Source organism: Falco punctatus (genome assembly GCF_963210335.1).
Source record: "Falco punctatus genome assembly, chromosome: Z".
NCBI classification, from domain to species: Eukaryota; Metazoa; Chordata; class Aves; order Falconiformes; family Falconidae; genus Falco; species Falco punctatus.
The window spans coordinates 3,550,026-3,567,598 of NC_137586.1; the positions used below are offsets into that span (position 1 = coordinate 3,550,026).

General features: G+C 47.3%; 1 protein-coding gene across 10 annotated transcripts in view; it reads right to left on the bottom strand.

Moving 5' to 3' along the window:
- Positions 1-17,573, bottom strand: part of CTIF (cap binding complex dependent translation initiation factor) — a 141,978-nt gene that overhangs the window by 96,002 nt on the left and 28,403 nt on the right. For 6 of the 10 annotated variants that reach the window (XM_080371589.1, XM_080371586.1, XM_080371581.1 and 3 more), the window contains 2 exons: positions 13,839-13,922; positions 3,120-3,242 (listed from right to left, as the gene is read on the bottom strand). The exons of 1 other annotated variant lie outside the window; for it this stretch is intronic. In XM_080371589.1, the coding sequence (XP_080227715.1) occupies positions 3,120-3,242; positions 13,839-13,922 (207 nt within the window). The remainder of the gene's footprint in view (positions 1-3,119; positions 3,243-13,838; positions 13,923-17,573) is intronic. 3 more of the 10 variants (XM_080371582.1, XM_080371587.1, XM_080371588.1) reach the window with 1 other exon arrangement.

Consider the following 17,573-nt stretch of genomic DNA (forward strand, 5'->3'; position numbering starts at 1 on the left):
CAAGCAGGTGCCCCAGACCACGTCCAGATGGCTTTAGAATGTCTCCAAGGATGGAGACAGTTTTCACCAGCCGCTACCAGAGCCTGCTGTCACCATTAAGGACGGGGAAGGCTCAGTGCACACTACAGATGGTCACACTTTGCATCCATTCCCAGCACAACAACCCATTTAGGCACCAGATACTCCAAACACAGACACGTTGCTTCCTTTTTTTTGTCTTCTCCAAGGGATCTACGAATTAATTTTAACCTCTGGGGATCTTCAGGTCAACATGTCTCTGCACAGAAACAAACTACCAGAAATCTATAAAATTCTCATGGTCAGTTATGAAAGCTGAGCTTTTTATTTTAGGCAAACACAAGCAAAATTTTCTCCTGTCTAGGAGAGAAATTATTTTTCTAAATCCTTAGGAGCATCCTCATGCACTATAATGAAAATATACATGTGCAGGTCTTCATAGCTATCATCCACAGAAGAGATGCCTCTTCTTGCAGACAGATTAATTTCTTTTTCCATTTCCTATGGGCATGGAATATTTTAAGTACCTGTCAATGAGACAGCTACAATAGGATTTCCTAAGAGTAAAGGATTTAGGTTCAGGGAGAAAGACTGTGAACACATAATCAATTGCAACGAGGCTGAGACAAATCAGCAACAAAGATATTAAACAGCAAAAATTTTAAGATGAAAGCAGGATCCTAATGCAAAAGGTTGCATCCTAAAATTGTCACCCAAATTCAGCTCAGTATGGGAATTCTGAAGAGCCCCTTCCTGAGGCCCAAAACAAAGCATCTAGCAATTACCCTCTGATGCTCTGTTTGAAACCTGTTTGGATGTGGCTGGAGGGCCTTGGCACTGACACCTTCTGATGTGCAGCATAAGCGGAGGCAGCACAAGCTGTCCCACCCAGCTGCCCTGCACCTCCTCGGCGCATCAGCTCGTCGGTGCTCTGCCAGCGAGGAGGGTCAGCCCTGGCACAAATGCTGGCAATTAAGGGAAACTGCAGCCATGTTTTAGGTGGTGCAGGAAGCCAGATGGGTGCAAGCTTCCAGGCAGCGGCGGGATGCTTCCACCCAAACTGGGCTGCAGCTCCTGGCCCTCCTAGCTGATGTCCCCATAACTTCTTGGAGATGCTCCAAGCATTAGCCAGACTCCATAAAGACGGCGCCAGGGCCAAACGATAACACACCTTGCCACTTAGTCATGAGTCACTACGATCATTTCAAGACATCCTTTCGGTCTTCGATGACCTGTTTTTACAACCAGTTTCTGTCTTGACTCACAAGGCAGGGAGCATGCTTGCTGCCCAAATGAACTTGTTCTGCAGGGTGTTTGCTAGAATGCTCACGGCACGGTACCAAGACTTAATAATAAGACTTTAAAAAAGCCAATTCTCAAGTCTGGGGACAAAAAAAAAAATATATTTAAAAAATTGCATGTATTTAAGAAACTACTTGCTCTCAGTTCCCCCAGGACCGCAATTACAAGCACAAGCAGTTTTAAGGTGAAGATCCAGCCCTCAGCTTTAGATAATAATTTTCACCACAAAGAGGTTTTAGTACTGCAGAAAATTAATTAAGCCACTAGGAATGATGACTGAGACACACTGACAAGAATAACATCATACTCAGAGAGACCAGAGATGCAGTAAAGCAGACCCTACAGACAGTATGGTTTAAATGCATGTCTACCACCTCTGTCCTCCGCCCCTGCGAGCACGCATCGCCTCCATCCACCGCCGCTCAGCCCCTGTCGCTGCCCACACGAACAGAGGGACGGACCGCACTGCCAGCTCTGTGGACTCTGACTGCTTACCCATGCATGCAACTTCAGCAAATTCCCCACAAAGTCAGCATTTGCATGCACACAGCAGCTTTCCAAAGCCCAGCTCAGCATCCCACTGGTTCTTCTCGCCATTACCATCCTCCAGCAAAACACTACACATACAAAATCACGCTCTTCATCGCACTATTGCAACTGTGTTAGCCCGCTGCTGTGCTTGGCATTAACACAGAACAACGCCAAGTGGTTGGCTGAATCCATGATGTAAATTCAGAGATTATCCTGGGTCATGTGCTACTTTAGCATTTTTCAGTTCTATGTTTGAAGAGACTCCCCCAGCTTTCCTCCTGCTCAGGTGCCTGCAACCCCTGGATGCACTTTGGTAGAAAACAGAAAAGATAGATACTGAGCTGTCTGAAAAGGCTCCAATTAATGGTTTCCTTGTTGAAAATGGCAGGTTTTCATAAGAAAAATATACACATTTTGAGGAAGACAGTATTATCCCTGCTCAAACAAAGAAGGGTATGTTGAGTGTTGTTCCCATCAGAAAGGATCATCACTTTCCAGCAGCTATGTGGTTCTGTGGGTCCTCTCTCACCACAGCATGGCTCAGGAGGACAAACTATTTCCTCAAGCTGAGATGGATGGATGGACTAGGACTTCGATCACTGGCCCTTTATCTCTCAGAGCCTGTCCTCCACTTCTGGCACAACCAGTGCTCACACATGCAGAAGCAGCACAACTCCAAGCGGACAGAGGAAGACAGATGCTGACTAAAACATGCAGAAGAGGTCCCTAGACTGAGTTCAAGGAATGGACCTAAAACCAAATCAAAAGCAAATTCTTACAGTCTTTTGCAGGGCAGGAAGTTAACTCCCCATCTAGCCCTGCTGACGCCTCCCATGGAAAGCAGCGTGACTCAAGGTCACCATTTAACACCATCTACATGGTGTCCACTCATGTATCAACTTCTAATGAAGACCTGTCAAAAAATAATGACAGACACCTCTTAATTTCCCAAAATTAAAATACTCCAAGACTTCAAATAAAGAAAAATAACCTAAATTCCTTCGCACTAAACCAGCTGACTAAGGACTTCTATCCCAATATTAAGGAACTCAGCACACCTCAACAGACTTCTTGAGGCTGAAGGACAGCTCCAGCCCTCAAAGCCATGACACACATTATACATGAATTAAGTCTCTGAGGTGTCCTTCATAATTGCCATGCACTCACACCCTACGCGCAGACACACACACAAAACACGTCGTTAGGAGGATGCCTCTGATAAACAGCAAGCAAAGGACACAAGTTCAGCACATCACTACCAGGTATACCTTGGTCGATTGCCTGAACTGGCTGCTTCTCCCGGGGCTGCCAGACCTGGATCCAGACCCACGCCTGGAGCCTGACCCAGGTCGGGATCCTGCGCTCCCACTGCTGCTGTGATCCCAACCTTCCTGGAAACAACAAACAGCTCGCTTTAGTAAAGGGTAACGCTGTCCTGCACCCACAAAACCCACTGATCCGGCGAGCCAGGAGAGCTCCAGATCCCAGACCACTCGTGCAAGCACCTACAAAACCATGCCCATGCCCAATGCCCTGATTTTGGGGCTTTCTCAGAGTCCTTTAACACCTTCTATTTACACATCGCAAAGGGATGGCATTGTGGGAGGCTTCAATGAAGATAAAATGTGGCTCTAGCCTCTGCATGGGGAAATATAATACTTACGTCCTCTATCTTCATGCAGATTAATTATGCATATTCAGCAACCCCACGACCTCTAAAACTGCTTAAGGGCATTTGGGCAATGTTCTTAATGTGCTTTAACTTTTGGTCATCCCTGAACTGTTCAGGCAGTTGGACCTTCAGACTAAAACAGCCTATTCCATTCCATATCCTTAATTCCCCTCCCAAGCCTAAATCCACTTTTCAGTCAGTTTTTCCCTCTGCTTAGCCCGCTGTTGGAGTCCAGCTACTCACATACCTGAAGAGACCTGGAGTTCACCAGGAGACACACAAATAACTATTCTTGCCCATTAAGGAGCTGTCCCCACTGTTCTTTATTCTCCTAACACTTGTTCTACTGTCAAGCAACCTGCAGGTTTCTTGTTCAGCCTGTAGCCCTCAGGGCAAGATGAGTCATCTGGAAACCAGAGTAACTCCCCCAACCAGCCTTGTCTACCCAGACATCCCACAAGGAGCTTGGGGAGAGAGGTGGATATTGTCAGGGTAATCGCTCCAAAAGCTTTGCTCAGAGGCTTGGGAAAGACCTTTGAAGTGACCTAAGATGATCAAAAAAACATGAAATCACAGAATGCAGAATATTCAGCTCCTTGTTGTTGTACTCTGAAAATCTGGGAAATACAAAGGGGAGCATGTGTTTCAGGATGGGTGTGATAGCTGGCACTTACACAGGGCTTCTCGTGGCTCAGACATCCTCCCTGCAGACACTGCCACGGGCTAAAACAAGGGCAGAGCCACCTTGGCCTTCAAGAGCCAAAAAGACTTGCCAGCAAAGCAAGGGGTGAACCCCTCTTTGCATACAACAGCAAGCCCTCACCACTAGTTTGGGGGCACAAACCACATCCCAGTTCCACCACTGCCACCCAAGCTGGATGGGGCAGGGAGACAGCCACACAGCAGATCCCAAGCTACTTAAGGTGATGCTACCCAGTAGGTCCAGCACAGACCTCAGCATATGTGAAACATTTAAGTGTCTACCCAACACAAGGGACTGGAAGCAAAACGCATGAGTACTGGTTTCTGTGTTGCTCCAGCTGCATATTCTCCACCCTCAAACCTAGCAAGTCTCAAGCAAGCTCAAATATATTGTGGTTGTTACAGCCTAAAATCACCACCGACCTCAAAAGAAGAGGTCAAATGGTTTTGAGGTTGTATATAGACGAAATTTGAGAGGCTGTGGTTATTCCTACCACGTTACAACAACAGTAGAAAGCACCTTCTTCCCTCCTCATCACCGTGACCTGAAATCTCCCGATGACTGAGAAATACCGAGTGGCACAAAGTGAAGGGAGTTGATAAATTGGCAGGGAGGGGAAAAAATTTGATCAATGCCATTTGTGAGACACGGGCAGGCAGCCACTTTGGGAAACCTTGGGCGTGAGCCAGTCCTGCAGGCATCCTGAGAAGTGAGAAATATCTCATTTGACGTGGGAAAGATGTGAACCAACTGAAAAGGTAGTTGGGAGAAACAAACCTTCACCACCTAGATGTTCAAAGGACTAATTACCAGTTTACTGCATCCTACCCACTGAACATCTTGTCCATCCATGTATGAAAAATTTATGTGCCAACTGCTACAATGGGACCAACTCAGCATATGCACCCCTTGCTTTAAAAGACGCTGAAAATAAACATCACCATTCCGTTATGTCCAGTTGATCCAACTTTTGGTCACTGTTGCCTGCAGACAACCTGAGGTTATGCAAACTGCAGGAACTGCTGGCCACAATAAAATCCTTATGAGAAATGCAGAGATTGGTACCACTGTGCACTGATGTACAAACACAGCGAGACAAGCCAGTGGATGTGGCACAAACCAATTAGATGAAAATCACAGGTATGCTTTCACTGCATCAGCTTGTCTCCTGGCTCTAACTCATGGCCTGGGGTCTTTTCCTTGCTCATGTTCCTTCTCTTCATCATGCCCTACTAGTATTTATATTTTAAAATGACTTATTTTTAAAATAAGGATTGTTGAACTAAAAATTATCGAAACTTCTGTTGAAGCTGAAACAGTCCAACCAAGTATGGCCTAAATACTCTCATGTTCAAACTCACCAGCACAGCCAGGCTCAGTATTTTACCTAAATTTCAGACTAATTGCCAAAGATGAACAACTTTTTACTGCTATCTTACTGACGGGGGTTAAAATCTCCAGAACAGAAATACATGCACCAAAGCCTCCCCAAGACATTTCTGGTGGCTTTGTGCCCTTTAATAAAGCCCTTTTGTGCTAAAATGAACCCTCTCTGCAGACCTCCTTTCTGCAGGAGCAGGGAAGCTCACACCAACCTCATGGCTGATGCTAGAGGAGTGGGTGAGAGTTTGTAGGTAACGATGGTTCCTTAAAGAACAACCACCCAGCAATAAGAACCCTCCACCGGTATCATTGCAAAAAAAACATAACAACCCCATCCCAAACCCAAAAAGGCAGCTGAACTTCAGCAGAAAGCTGATGCTCCATGGTGGAGAGATACCAGCACTGCTCACCCTCCATCCCACAGCATGGCCACCTACATGTCTCCCAGCCAGTGCTCTCGCTAAATTAATTCAGCACGTTGCCCACTGATCTGAACAGATTTGTCCGCAGCTCTTGAGAAAAGCGAAGAAACAGTTGTAATTGGCATGAAGTTCTCCATCCCATGTCCTTGCCTCCTGCCAACCCCATCCCCCATCACCTGGCCTCCCTACTCTCTGCTGTGCCCTCGAAGGACAAAGACTCCCCCAGTCTCTCCCAACACCCCAAACAGCCTTTGAACTCTTGTTCCCAGCTCTTATTTGGGCTCCTCCACCTACCAGTCATGGTCTACACTCACCAGCAGGAGATGGGACCTCAGAGCCATGCTTTGGGGCCTGGAAGGAAACATCACCCCCTCCAAACTGATTCCCAGCAGCTGCTCTCATCCGCGCCAATCCCTCTGGCCAAGCTCCGCACCCTCTTGGGAACAGCGAGGCCTGTGCATGCTAACACTGCCAGCCACCCTCCTGCAGAAAGTAGCTGTCAAATCTAACAACTGCATTTTAATTAGCAATAATCATATGTTTCACTTACACTGCAATTTTCACCTTCACAGCTAGCTCTTTGAGCCATGAACTAATTAATCCCGCTCCCTTTGCCAGCTCAAGAGTTAATACTTCCTGCTGCTCCGGTGCAAGTTTGAAAATCCCATTTGCAGCAAAAGGAGGTAACTTCCCCCAATGCACAGGCATTAAACAGAAACACGGCGACCACCTGCGTGGTTGCTCTCAGTGATGGTAAGTATGGGTGAAGCTGGCCATGTATGAGGTGTAAACCAACCACGGTAATACCACAAGCTCTAAGTGGCCTGAAGACATCAGTGAATTCTTGATGGGATTCATGTTCAATTGTATGTAAAAAATCTCAATATTCAATGTACAGCATTTACAGCCTCAGATGGGCCAAAGAAAAAGGAAAACCAGAAAGCCAGGGGACACAAAAGCCTCTGAGATATCCCCTGGGATTAATACCGGTCTCACCACTGCGCCTACAAGGAACTCCCTAGATCAAGTTGTGGGATGCCATTCAAATGACTCCCAAACTTTGAGTCTTAATCCTGGCCAGAACAGAAGACAGCTATCACGTCAAAGGTCCTTTTGTGAGGTTTTTCTCCAGCAGATCTTTTCATGTACCCACTCCGTGCTGCAGCTGAATCTTCCAGTTACGACACTGGACTCCAAGTATCTCCCTGCTCTTCCAAACCTATTCAAGAACAACCACTCCATTTTTTCTATGGAAAAACAGTAATTTAATTATTTTAATAATTTAAAATGCACCTTTTAAGAAAAAAACCATAAGATTACTGTAAACATTTTAGTAGGGACAAATTTTCCAGCTTCCTTCTGCTCAGTGCTTTGCATAAAGCTACAAGAAAACCAGAAAACTTACCCTTACAAAAGATTCATGCAGGAAAACCAACCACTTTGGCTCTGCTCCCTCCCTTCCCAGGTCCATCTCCACCTTCCCTAGCCCTCTCCAATCTGGAACCATACCTGAACGCTGCTTTGGTAAAGGCACAGCAGAAAGGACATTGAACATGGCTTCGAGCTCTTCTCCAACCAGGAAAAGTAAGGTTTTACCTACACCTGTGCCACAATACAGGAAAAAAGGACCTGATGGGCTTGGAAGCAGGAGGTTAAGCCTACAGGATCTTTCTGGACACGCCAGGAAAAAGCCCAAGCCTGTGTGGCTGCGTTCCTTCCAGACAACATCAGAAGAGACGTGTTAGCCAAGGACGTGCTAGATGGCTCGTTTACGTGCAAGGATGAAGATGAGGAGCACCGAGAGCACTCAGAATGGCACCGAGAACTTCAGACAGGACATGGCAACACAGCAGCAAGCCCCTGCCCAAGCCTCAGAGGAGGCGGCTCACATCATCCCCTCCCTGCCAAGAGCCTCGGCACTTGTTGACCTATGCAACCAAATCTGGAAGAAGAACGGAGACCTCAAAAGTTAACTCAGCTACTGCAAATTCCACAAAAATAGAGTGTGGGAAGCTCTCCCTTAGCGGGCAGGCCAGCATCATCCTGTCCGCCCTACACACACAGAAACTGAGGGTGATGAGACATCCTCCCACATGAGCCACCAGTGACACCAGGCCTAGAAGACACCTTCCTCCATCCTTGGTAAGCAGCAATACTTCTTCTAAATCAGGCAGCAAAGCAGGGAAGCATTGCACTCCCAGATCTACAGACACCCAAGCATGTGCCTGCTTCATGAGGGAGGGTGCTGCTTCATGAGCTGTATCCCAAACAGAAATCCCAGAGGAAGTTAAACCTATATATTAAAGGACTCGATTTCTGTCCCAGCAGTCCTCTCCGACTGTAACGGAACAGGGCTGCATTCACTACACGGAAGGAGTGCCACCCAGCAATTACAGGCAGAAAACCACTGGGTGACCGGTTTTCTCAGAGCTCCTCTTTGCTCACGGGGAGGTCACCTTAGTTAAAGATTTAATTTTTTCCTCCGCCAGGCAGGGCTACACCAACCTGTACTCACTGGCAAAGTCTCAAAACAACTCCCCGTCTTTCACTTTCTCTGTTCCTTTTGGAAACAAAGCAATGGTGTCTGCAGCATCTGCCAGCACCTACTTGTCCCAACAGGTCTTCAGCGTAGTGGCCAACCTCAACCAAATTCAGTATAAACTGGCCCTGGGCTATGATACAAGTGGGTCAGGAAGATGGAGAACCCCAGACTACCTCCAGGATCATCCCTCAAGCTTTGCTGAGCAAAAAAATCACTGTGCTTCAGATCTGGACCCAAGGGTGGGCAACTAAAGCCAGACACAGGCTGTCTATCAGCACAGGGAGATGAATTACATCTTTGGTTAGGAGATCTTGCCAGACTCTTTGCAAGCAGCACCCACCCACCCACTCTCCAGCGCTGATCTGGTTAGCCAAGGATCTGTTGCCTGCTGTCAGCAGATTTAAGCCAGCAAGAAGACAACTTCACAACTGACTTGACAAGTTTATGTGACAGCAGTGCTGCTCAAAGGAGCCTCGGTCCAACTCTGGACCTAGTGACATGGCCACTGCCCAAGGCTGGCCTCTGCAGCATCCATCAGGGAGGATTTCCTGGTGTTTGACCCCATGTGGTCAAACAGCACTGATGCCTGCAAAAAAAAAATAATATCTGGAATTGCAAGAGAAATCGCAGTGATACTTCAGTTTTTTCCACTTTCTATACAGTTAAGTTCTACTGTGCATTGAAATCTGTTGTTTCCCAAGACACAACTTTCACACATACCCCCATCCCTACTATTGCCTTTGCTTTGGCAAAAAAGCAGCTTTTCCAACCGTGACATCATATGGTTGGAAACCAAGCGCTCATCATCAGAGGGGTTTTTGAAGTTCAGGGGAGACACGTGAAAGAGGGACCCTTTGTTTAAGTGGATCTGCTCTGCTCCCACTCCACGCACAACCGTGAAGACACCTCCTCTGGCTGCACCTCCCCCAGATACAGGCAGGTCACGTCCTCTGCCTACAGTCCCAGCTCACTACGCGAAGCATCTCCTGCCTGGAAATGTTTTGGCACTAGCACAGCACAGTGCTTCTTTAAGTCATGGAGACATAATAAATAAATTTTTACGTAGTATTATATTTGATTTTGTGGGAATTTCTCATAATTTCCTTATCAGCAAGGCTTGGGTTTGGGTTCAGACATGCTTTGGCAGGATGTGCCAGGCTCAGTGACTGTGGCACACAGTCCCTGCAAAGCCCTCTACATCTCCATGCTACCAAACAGCGCAGGACACTCAACATCTTAGGCTGTTAACTTGACAGCACAGTCCTTGGGGGGCTCTTGACCCTGGCCAGTTAATAAATTCCAACCAAAGCCCAAGAGTGAAAACCCACCACCTCTGCCTGCCACAGGGATGCTGCTTCATGCTACTGGCTTCATGGCAAGGCAAACCAAGTCATCTCCTCCACCACCAGCTCCTTGGGGAGGACAGCAGAAGGGTGCTACCAGCAGGGTGTAGGATAATCCAGATGTGATTCCATACACCCCCTGCTCCTTCATTGCTCAGTAGTGACCATCAACACGACCATCACCCGGAGAAGGCTCTGAGGTCCCCAATCACACAACAAGTCTCTGCTGCACTTGGTAGGACAGGGACAGGGAAGCAAGCAAGAAGTTAAAATAAACTGCAATCCCATTTACTGCCAACACCACAGGCTTTTGCTTCGTGACAATGGGTGACAGCCAGCCACCATGGGGGAAGGGATGGACTTGGCCAGGAAGGAGGATTTTCAGCTCTCCGTCTCCCACCGCCTGGAGAAATGGGACAAACCCGCAGAGTTGCTGTTTTTTGTTAATGCCCTTTACATAAGGGGAGCCTGGGATGGAGCTGCTGCCAGATCTTTCATGTACCAAGAGCTCCGCTGGCCCTCTACATACCATACCATACCATACCAGACCAGACCAGAAGCCTTTTACTTAATGAATTGCTCTCAGAAATATATCAAAGAGCTTCCTACACGCAACAGCCTCACAAGGGGAATGCAAATAAAGTATTATATAAAATCTTCCCACTGGGTCTTCTCAGAAAAAAAAAAATGCAAACATAAAAAGATGTTAAATGATTCCATTATCTAAACTTTCCTGATTTACAGAGGCAATACCGTGCTCAGCTAGTACCTTGCATACCTCGATGGAGTGTTCTTCACCCCAGAGGCTCACACAGTGCTAGCAGAACTTCTGGGGGTTATCACTCAAATACAGCAGGGCTTAGCAAAGCATGGCAATGCCATGCAGCAAACACGAAGAAACAATTATAAAAAAACAAGAAACAAGAATAATTATAAATTAAATGAATGTAATAGTGAGACCAGGATTTTCTCAGCGTACCACAAGTTCACGAAACATCTCTCATTAGATCCCCCATAAGCAGACCATTTTCTCACGGCCACCTGCCCAGAGAACTGGGAAGACCACAGTATAAGGTTTCCAGGGAGAATTTTCTCCATTTTCAAGCCGTTGCTTTGTATGGCGTGCACAAGTGCCAGTCTATGGGCACTAACGCCCATTCAGTCTCCCACTGCTGCTAACAGCAGAGGTCTCACCAAGCAGTACAAAAGCAGGGCAAGTATGGGGCAGCCTTTCCCAGAGCTACCCAAAATCACTGGAAAAACAGCAATTTAGGAATATCCTGGACTGCAGGTTGCATCAAGACACCTTATTTTTACCCTTAAACTGCACATTATTCAGCAGTTGCTCTCAGCCCCACACTTGCACAACATCCTGTGGGTGCTATATACACATGTATTATATATAGATGTCTGTATAAACACATAATACACCTATACACACACGTAAAAATCTTTCTTCTGTTTGCCTTGATCTTGCTGAATCCCACAGACAAGAATTTCAAAGGCATCAGGTACTTAGGGATGCAGAGGGGGATTTTCAGGCACAGGGAATTCAGCTTCACTCTAGGCTCACCTATAACCTTTAGGAAGCCAATTACTTTTGAAAATGTGGCACTGGACTGCTCTGCCTTCACACAAAAGGAACCAGACACTGAATATATTTCCAGGACTAACCTGGATTTCCATATAAATGCCCTTTCTGATTGCCAGGTTAGAACTGCACGAGACAAATCATGGTCACCGATACACAAGGCACATTTTCACAGTAGCTGAAGCCAGCAGAAATCTCATATACGAGTATTTTTCAACTAAGATTGGTGCATACTGCACAACTGGCAAGGTAGAAATCTCAGCTGGAAACAGAACAGGGAAAACAAGAATTTGATTTTCTGACCAAACCCCTCAAAATCCATACAAATTTGCAACAAAAAACCCCACCAACATCCCTGGGGAGATAATTAGCCAGCTTCTTTTTTAGCCAGCTTCTTTTTTTTACCGCATTTGAAAAGTGATTGATAATTTGCATTCAAGACAAACACCTTATTAATGATATTTTTTGGGTTTCTTTTTTTTTTTTTTTTTACATTTAAAACTACTAGTGAAAAATCAACAGCCAGAAATGGTAATAAACTGAACCTCGTCCTCGCCAGCAGCGTTTCGCTCGTGTATCAGTAACAGCAAGAGAAATGCTTGCCGGGACAGAAGAACAATAGCTTGTAGCTGCTCTTTGGTGCCAAGGAAAATTTGTTACTCGCTGTTAAAGGAAGCCCAACATGGAGAGAGATAATTACTAGCTCTGCTGCAGGCTGGGAGAGAGCCCAAATGCAGGGAAAACAGCTTGGGCATTGGTGGATGTTATTTGTATATAGAAAACAGGCTCCCTGTTGGAGGAGATCAAATAGGTTTAATCTCTTGGGGGGGGGGGTTGAAAAACCAACAAAAAACCCCTATAAGTTGAAACAAAAGAGAGCATGGCACCAGGCAGATGGAAGATGTCAGAGCTGAGATGATTAGAGCCGTGAAAGCATCACTCACGCATGACTCCTGCATCTTCCTGTGGTACCCACTAAAGACTGGCACATCAGCTGAGCCCTCGGGTGAAGAGCCAGGGACCTTCTTCCACAGGGAAAACGCCCGGTCCTGCTAACACCCCAAGCAGGCTCGATGGACGCAGCCAGCCTCCCAGCTGAATTTCAAGCAGCCGGCTGTGACGCTGGGAGGGAACCTGGATGGGGTTCTGCAGCAGAATATTTCAGAGCAGATGAAAGCTATAGTAAATTAAATCCACAATTCCATCTGGCACCTTCAGAGGCTCATGGGAAGCAGCATCTCTGTACAGCACACACCTTCCTACACAAGATCTTGTCTTTGCAGCATGCAGGTGTTTGTAAAGATGCTCCCAGCATCCTTGCATCCAGGCACATGGCAGGGAGGGGATGCATGAGCCCCCATCCCACAGCCAAGCAGCTTCCAGCACAGCTCCGCACAGGAAGAAACCGTGCCCAAAATGGGAGCTGCAATACGCCCCGCTCAGACTGGCACAGCCTCTTGTACAACCCTGCAAGGGGCTCCCAGGCTTCTTCTCACAGATCCCACATGTGAAACCGAAGCCTGGACATTCAAGCAGGGAAAAACCACCAAAACCACCAGTCTGAAGCCTTTTCTCCAGACGGAACATCCATCAGCCACAGCAACTGCAAACGCTGCTCCACCCTTTCCTGCAGCTGGCTTGGTCTAATATCTCCTTGGGTGAACGCTACTCTGTAAGGGTTGATGGTCTCATGGTGGAACAGCAGCTCCTCAAGCAGGTGACAATGGTCAAATCCATGCCGCCACCATATCCAACCCTCTCCCACACAGGTGCCCACACAGAGGAGGGACAATCACCTCCAGTGATGCCAGCCACACTTCATACTCTTCACTGATGCTCACACCATGTAAAATCACCAAAACACAAACTCTCAGCACATGCCATTTTGCTTCTTCTCCCAGTTCACCCTCTCAGTTATTTAATCCTCTTCCCTACAGCACCATCCTTCTGCTGCAGCACATAACCAAGACACACAGCTACACAAAGACCCCTCATCCCAGCTACATCTCGTACTTCCAAGTCAGCTTTGATGCTCTACATAGGTCCCTCTCACAGGTGGCAATAAGCAGCTCTTCAGGAATAAATGGGACACCCCATATTTTTTCCCCAGAGCAATAAGCTCCTGGTCAAAACATCTATGGACACATTGGGATGTTACCCACCTCCCATGGTTTTGGTGGAAGCGAGCTTTCAGAAGCCGAGCAGAGGGACACATCGCCCCTCCACAGGAGAGGGAAGGCTGGCAGCCCCGGTGGGCTCTGTGCTGCCAGATGAGACAGTGCAAGAACAGAAGCAAAGGTTTGGTGAGGAAGAGCTAAACACAACCCCTACCTGATTGTGTTCATGAGACGACGAGCCCTTCCCTCGGGATGGGGAACAGCTGCCATCAAGCTGCTCGCTACAATCCGCCGTCCACTGTAAAAGGGATAAATAAAGGGATTGCATAAAATAATAGCCAGGCTGGGGAAAACTGCTGTGTCAGTTCACAGCGCACAGCAAACACTGTCCAGCTGCGGGCATCACTGTACGCATGCAGACCTCCTGCTTTTTGCGGATGATCCCAAAGGCTTTGGCTTGGAAACGCTCCACCTGTCGACAATAAGCAGAGGGAAGATGCAGGAATAATTGCAGGAAGGCACCTGAAATGATGCTTTGCAATAAAACCCATCTCCAGAATCTTTTTGCAAACTCCAGCGGCAAATGGTATCTCGGGTGTGTGGTACACACCAGGGCAGCTTGATTTGATTATTCTTCCATGGAGTTTGGGACATTTCTGCTTTCCCCAACTCTGCTTGCTTCAGGGACAGATACAAGTCCTGAGCTGCCAAAAACCTGTGGTTTTATTTTAAACAAAACAGAAAACAGCTCAGTTGCAGGTTTGGCCTGTGCTGTATGCTGCAGCTGCGATGTGCAGCCTGGATGGCAGCTCTGCTGTCACACTGGCTTCATCCCATGGTGAAGGGCATGGGCATCAGGGGACTTCCTGGCCATATGAGATCACGAGCCACTCAGCCCCACTTCCCCCAAGATGCCTTCACCAAAATAATTCAATTTGGGGTCATCTGGGGTTCTTTTCCCCCCCAAAGAAATGAAGGGCTGCATCATACTGGGGGAAAAAAAAATAAAGAGCAATTTTCACTAGACAAACGTGAAAGGTGCTGATTAATCCTAAAGTCACTTTGTCACCCCCCAACAAATTTGAGACTGGACCTCGGTGACCAGCCCCCATTTCTGAGGTCTTTCATCCTGGAAGTGCTCGGCTGCTCCAGAGACACTCACCGCTTGGATGCTGTCACTAAGGCTGATGTGCCAAGAAAATGAAAAGTCAATTCCACACAAACAGCAACTACCTGAGGGCTTTTTGACAGGTACGGATGAGGCCACAAAATAAGAGGTAGAGCCACCTCTAGAACTGCCCATGATCCCTGCACACCTCTGCTCTTACCGGAGAGCCTGTTCTAGCTCACCGGATGGGGGGATCTCAGCCTCACCCTTAATGAGCTCCTTGAAGAGCTGCCCGTCACTCTCCTGCCACCTCTGCTGACCCATCTGGAAAAACTGATGATGCCATCACCCTTGAAAGCCTTCTTCTAGACCTATGCCTATCTCCTTTTAACAATTCTGAGTGCAACCACACACCTGGAAAGGTCTCCAAGGTACAGCTCAACCATTAGTATGTCCACAGCCAAAAGAAAATTGCACCTTCCCTCTGACTTTCCTCTTTTTCCTGGTGGGAGCAAGGTTGGAGACATCCCCACCATGGGCACATTCACACTTTGGGATTCTGTAGACCGGTGATGGATTCAGTTCCCTTGCAAGCAGCGTGGAGGATGAAGCAGCATACAGTGTGCCTTTCCTTCCTTCCCCTGGCATGCAGAGCAGTTATCTGTGGATGTGGTACCATCTAAGCATCTCACATACATGGGTGAGTGGATTTATCCTCTCTCAAGCAGGAAAAACATTACTGCAGCCACAAGGAAATGAACTGCAGACAGATCAAGCAACTTGCCCAATTAAAGGTTAAGTTGCCAACAGAACCTTGCAGTCAAAACCAGTTTTCTTGGCCTCAGCCCAGTGCCTTCCCCCTAAACCCATCCTTTTTCCTCCAGCTCTCCTTAAGAGGGAACATGCCACCTCCAGTCAGGCTGGCTTCCAGCAGGGTTACTCCAGCAAGCTGCAGGATATGTGCGTGTTTATTCCTTGCTTTGGTAAGAAGTGATCAGGCAGAGAAAATCAGAAATAAAAATTCCTGATCATTTCTTATACAAATTCGGGGTATGAAGTGGGAAAACGAGTTATCTTCAGGAAGCAAGAGATTAATTCCTTCTTAATGCATCCCTTTAGACACTGCTCGATAAAAGCAGGTAACCTATATAAAAACCTATCCTCGTGCCATACACAACCCCATAAACATGAAATACTGCACTTCGCTGCAGTTTCACAGAGAAATCCTAATTAAACTTATACACCAATGGTCTGGGGTATAACCACATTTAGCTGCTTAATTTGAGATGCCTCTAAAGGCAGTTTAATTAAAAGGTTCAATGTTCAGATCTTTCATTATTATTCATTTTTCTTTTAAAATAAAACCTCACTGTCTTTAAAGACAGCATTCCCAGAACTGACATTAAAAACCCAGCAGCTCTTTCTTTTATAGGGTAGGCCAGGGAAGAAAGCTAAAATCCCATTTCCACAACTGGAAGATGGATTTGGTTTTCTCCTTAAGATGCAGAAGGAGCCCAGGCTATGGGCGGAGCTGTGGACGGGCTGAAAGTGGTTGTAAAATTTTGACTATTAATTTATTTGTAATTCAATAGTATTTCTAAACTTGACACATCAAATAAAGCAGCACCTGTCCGTTTGACCTGAAGTCCCTCCAGAAATGTCACTTCCAACAGCCATTTTCAGTTGGCCTTCAGTTACAAAAATGCACTATGAAGTACTTTGGATCACTTGACTTTTAAATTAATTTTCTCCCACTTCTAACAGTTTTGCTCCTCAAATTGCAAAAGACCTCTTCATCAAATTCTATTCTTAAAAAGCTTCCTGTGATCAATAATCTCTTTACACGAAGCTAATTTATAAAGGGTATAAAGCTCTGGATCAGATCCTCAGCTCCAGCAAACCCGCACAGCTCGGAGATCAGCAGTGTTTATCTCATTTATCGGATGAGGACGGGATCCTCCATATACAGAATCACAGAATGGTTTGGGTTGGAAGGGACCTTTCAGCATCATCCAGTTCCACCCCCCTGCCACAGACAGGGGCACCTCCCACCAGCCCAGGTGGCTGCAAGCCCCATCCAGCCTGGCCTTGGGCACTGCTGGGGATGGGGCACCCACAGCTGCTCTGGGCAGCCTGTAAAGAATTTCTTCCTAATATCCGATCTAGATCTCCCCTCTCTCAGTGCAAAGCCTTTCCCCCTTGTCCCCTCGCTACAGGCCCTGGTACAAAGCCCCTCTCCAGCTTCCCTGTCGGCCCCTTTAGGCACTGGAAGGTGCTATAAGGTCTCCCCGGAGCCTCCTCTTCTCCAGGCTGAGCCACCCCAGCTCTCCCAGCCTGTCCTCACAGGAGCTCTCCAGCCCTCTGACCATCTCCATAGCCTCCTCCAGACCCGCTCCAACAGGTCCGTATCTTCCTTGAATGGGGTCCCCCAGAGTTGGACACAGTACTCCAGGTGGGGTCTCAACAGAGGAGGAAAATCACCTCCTTTGACCTGCTGGCCGCGCTTCTTGCGATGCAACCCAGGAGAAGCTTGGCATTCTGGGCTGCAAGTGCACATTGCCGGCTCACATCCGATTTGTCACCCACTGCTGTCCCCGAGTCTGTTTTTGCAGGGCTGCTCTCAACGGATCCGTCCTCCATTCTGTGCTGATACTGGGGGTTGTCCCAACCCATTTACAGGACCTTGCACTTGGCCTTGTTGAACTTCATGAGGTTCATATGGGCCCACTCCTGTGGTGGACTCAGGGACACTGGCTTTTGCCACCACCAGCACATGGGGTGCACGGGGCAGAGGACAGGAGAAGTGGGCATCTCCAGCAGCCGGCAGTGCCTTGCCCTCTC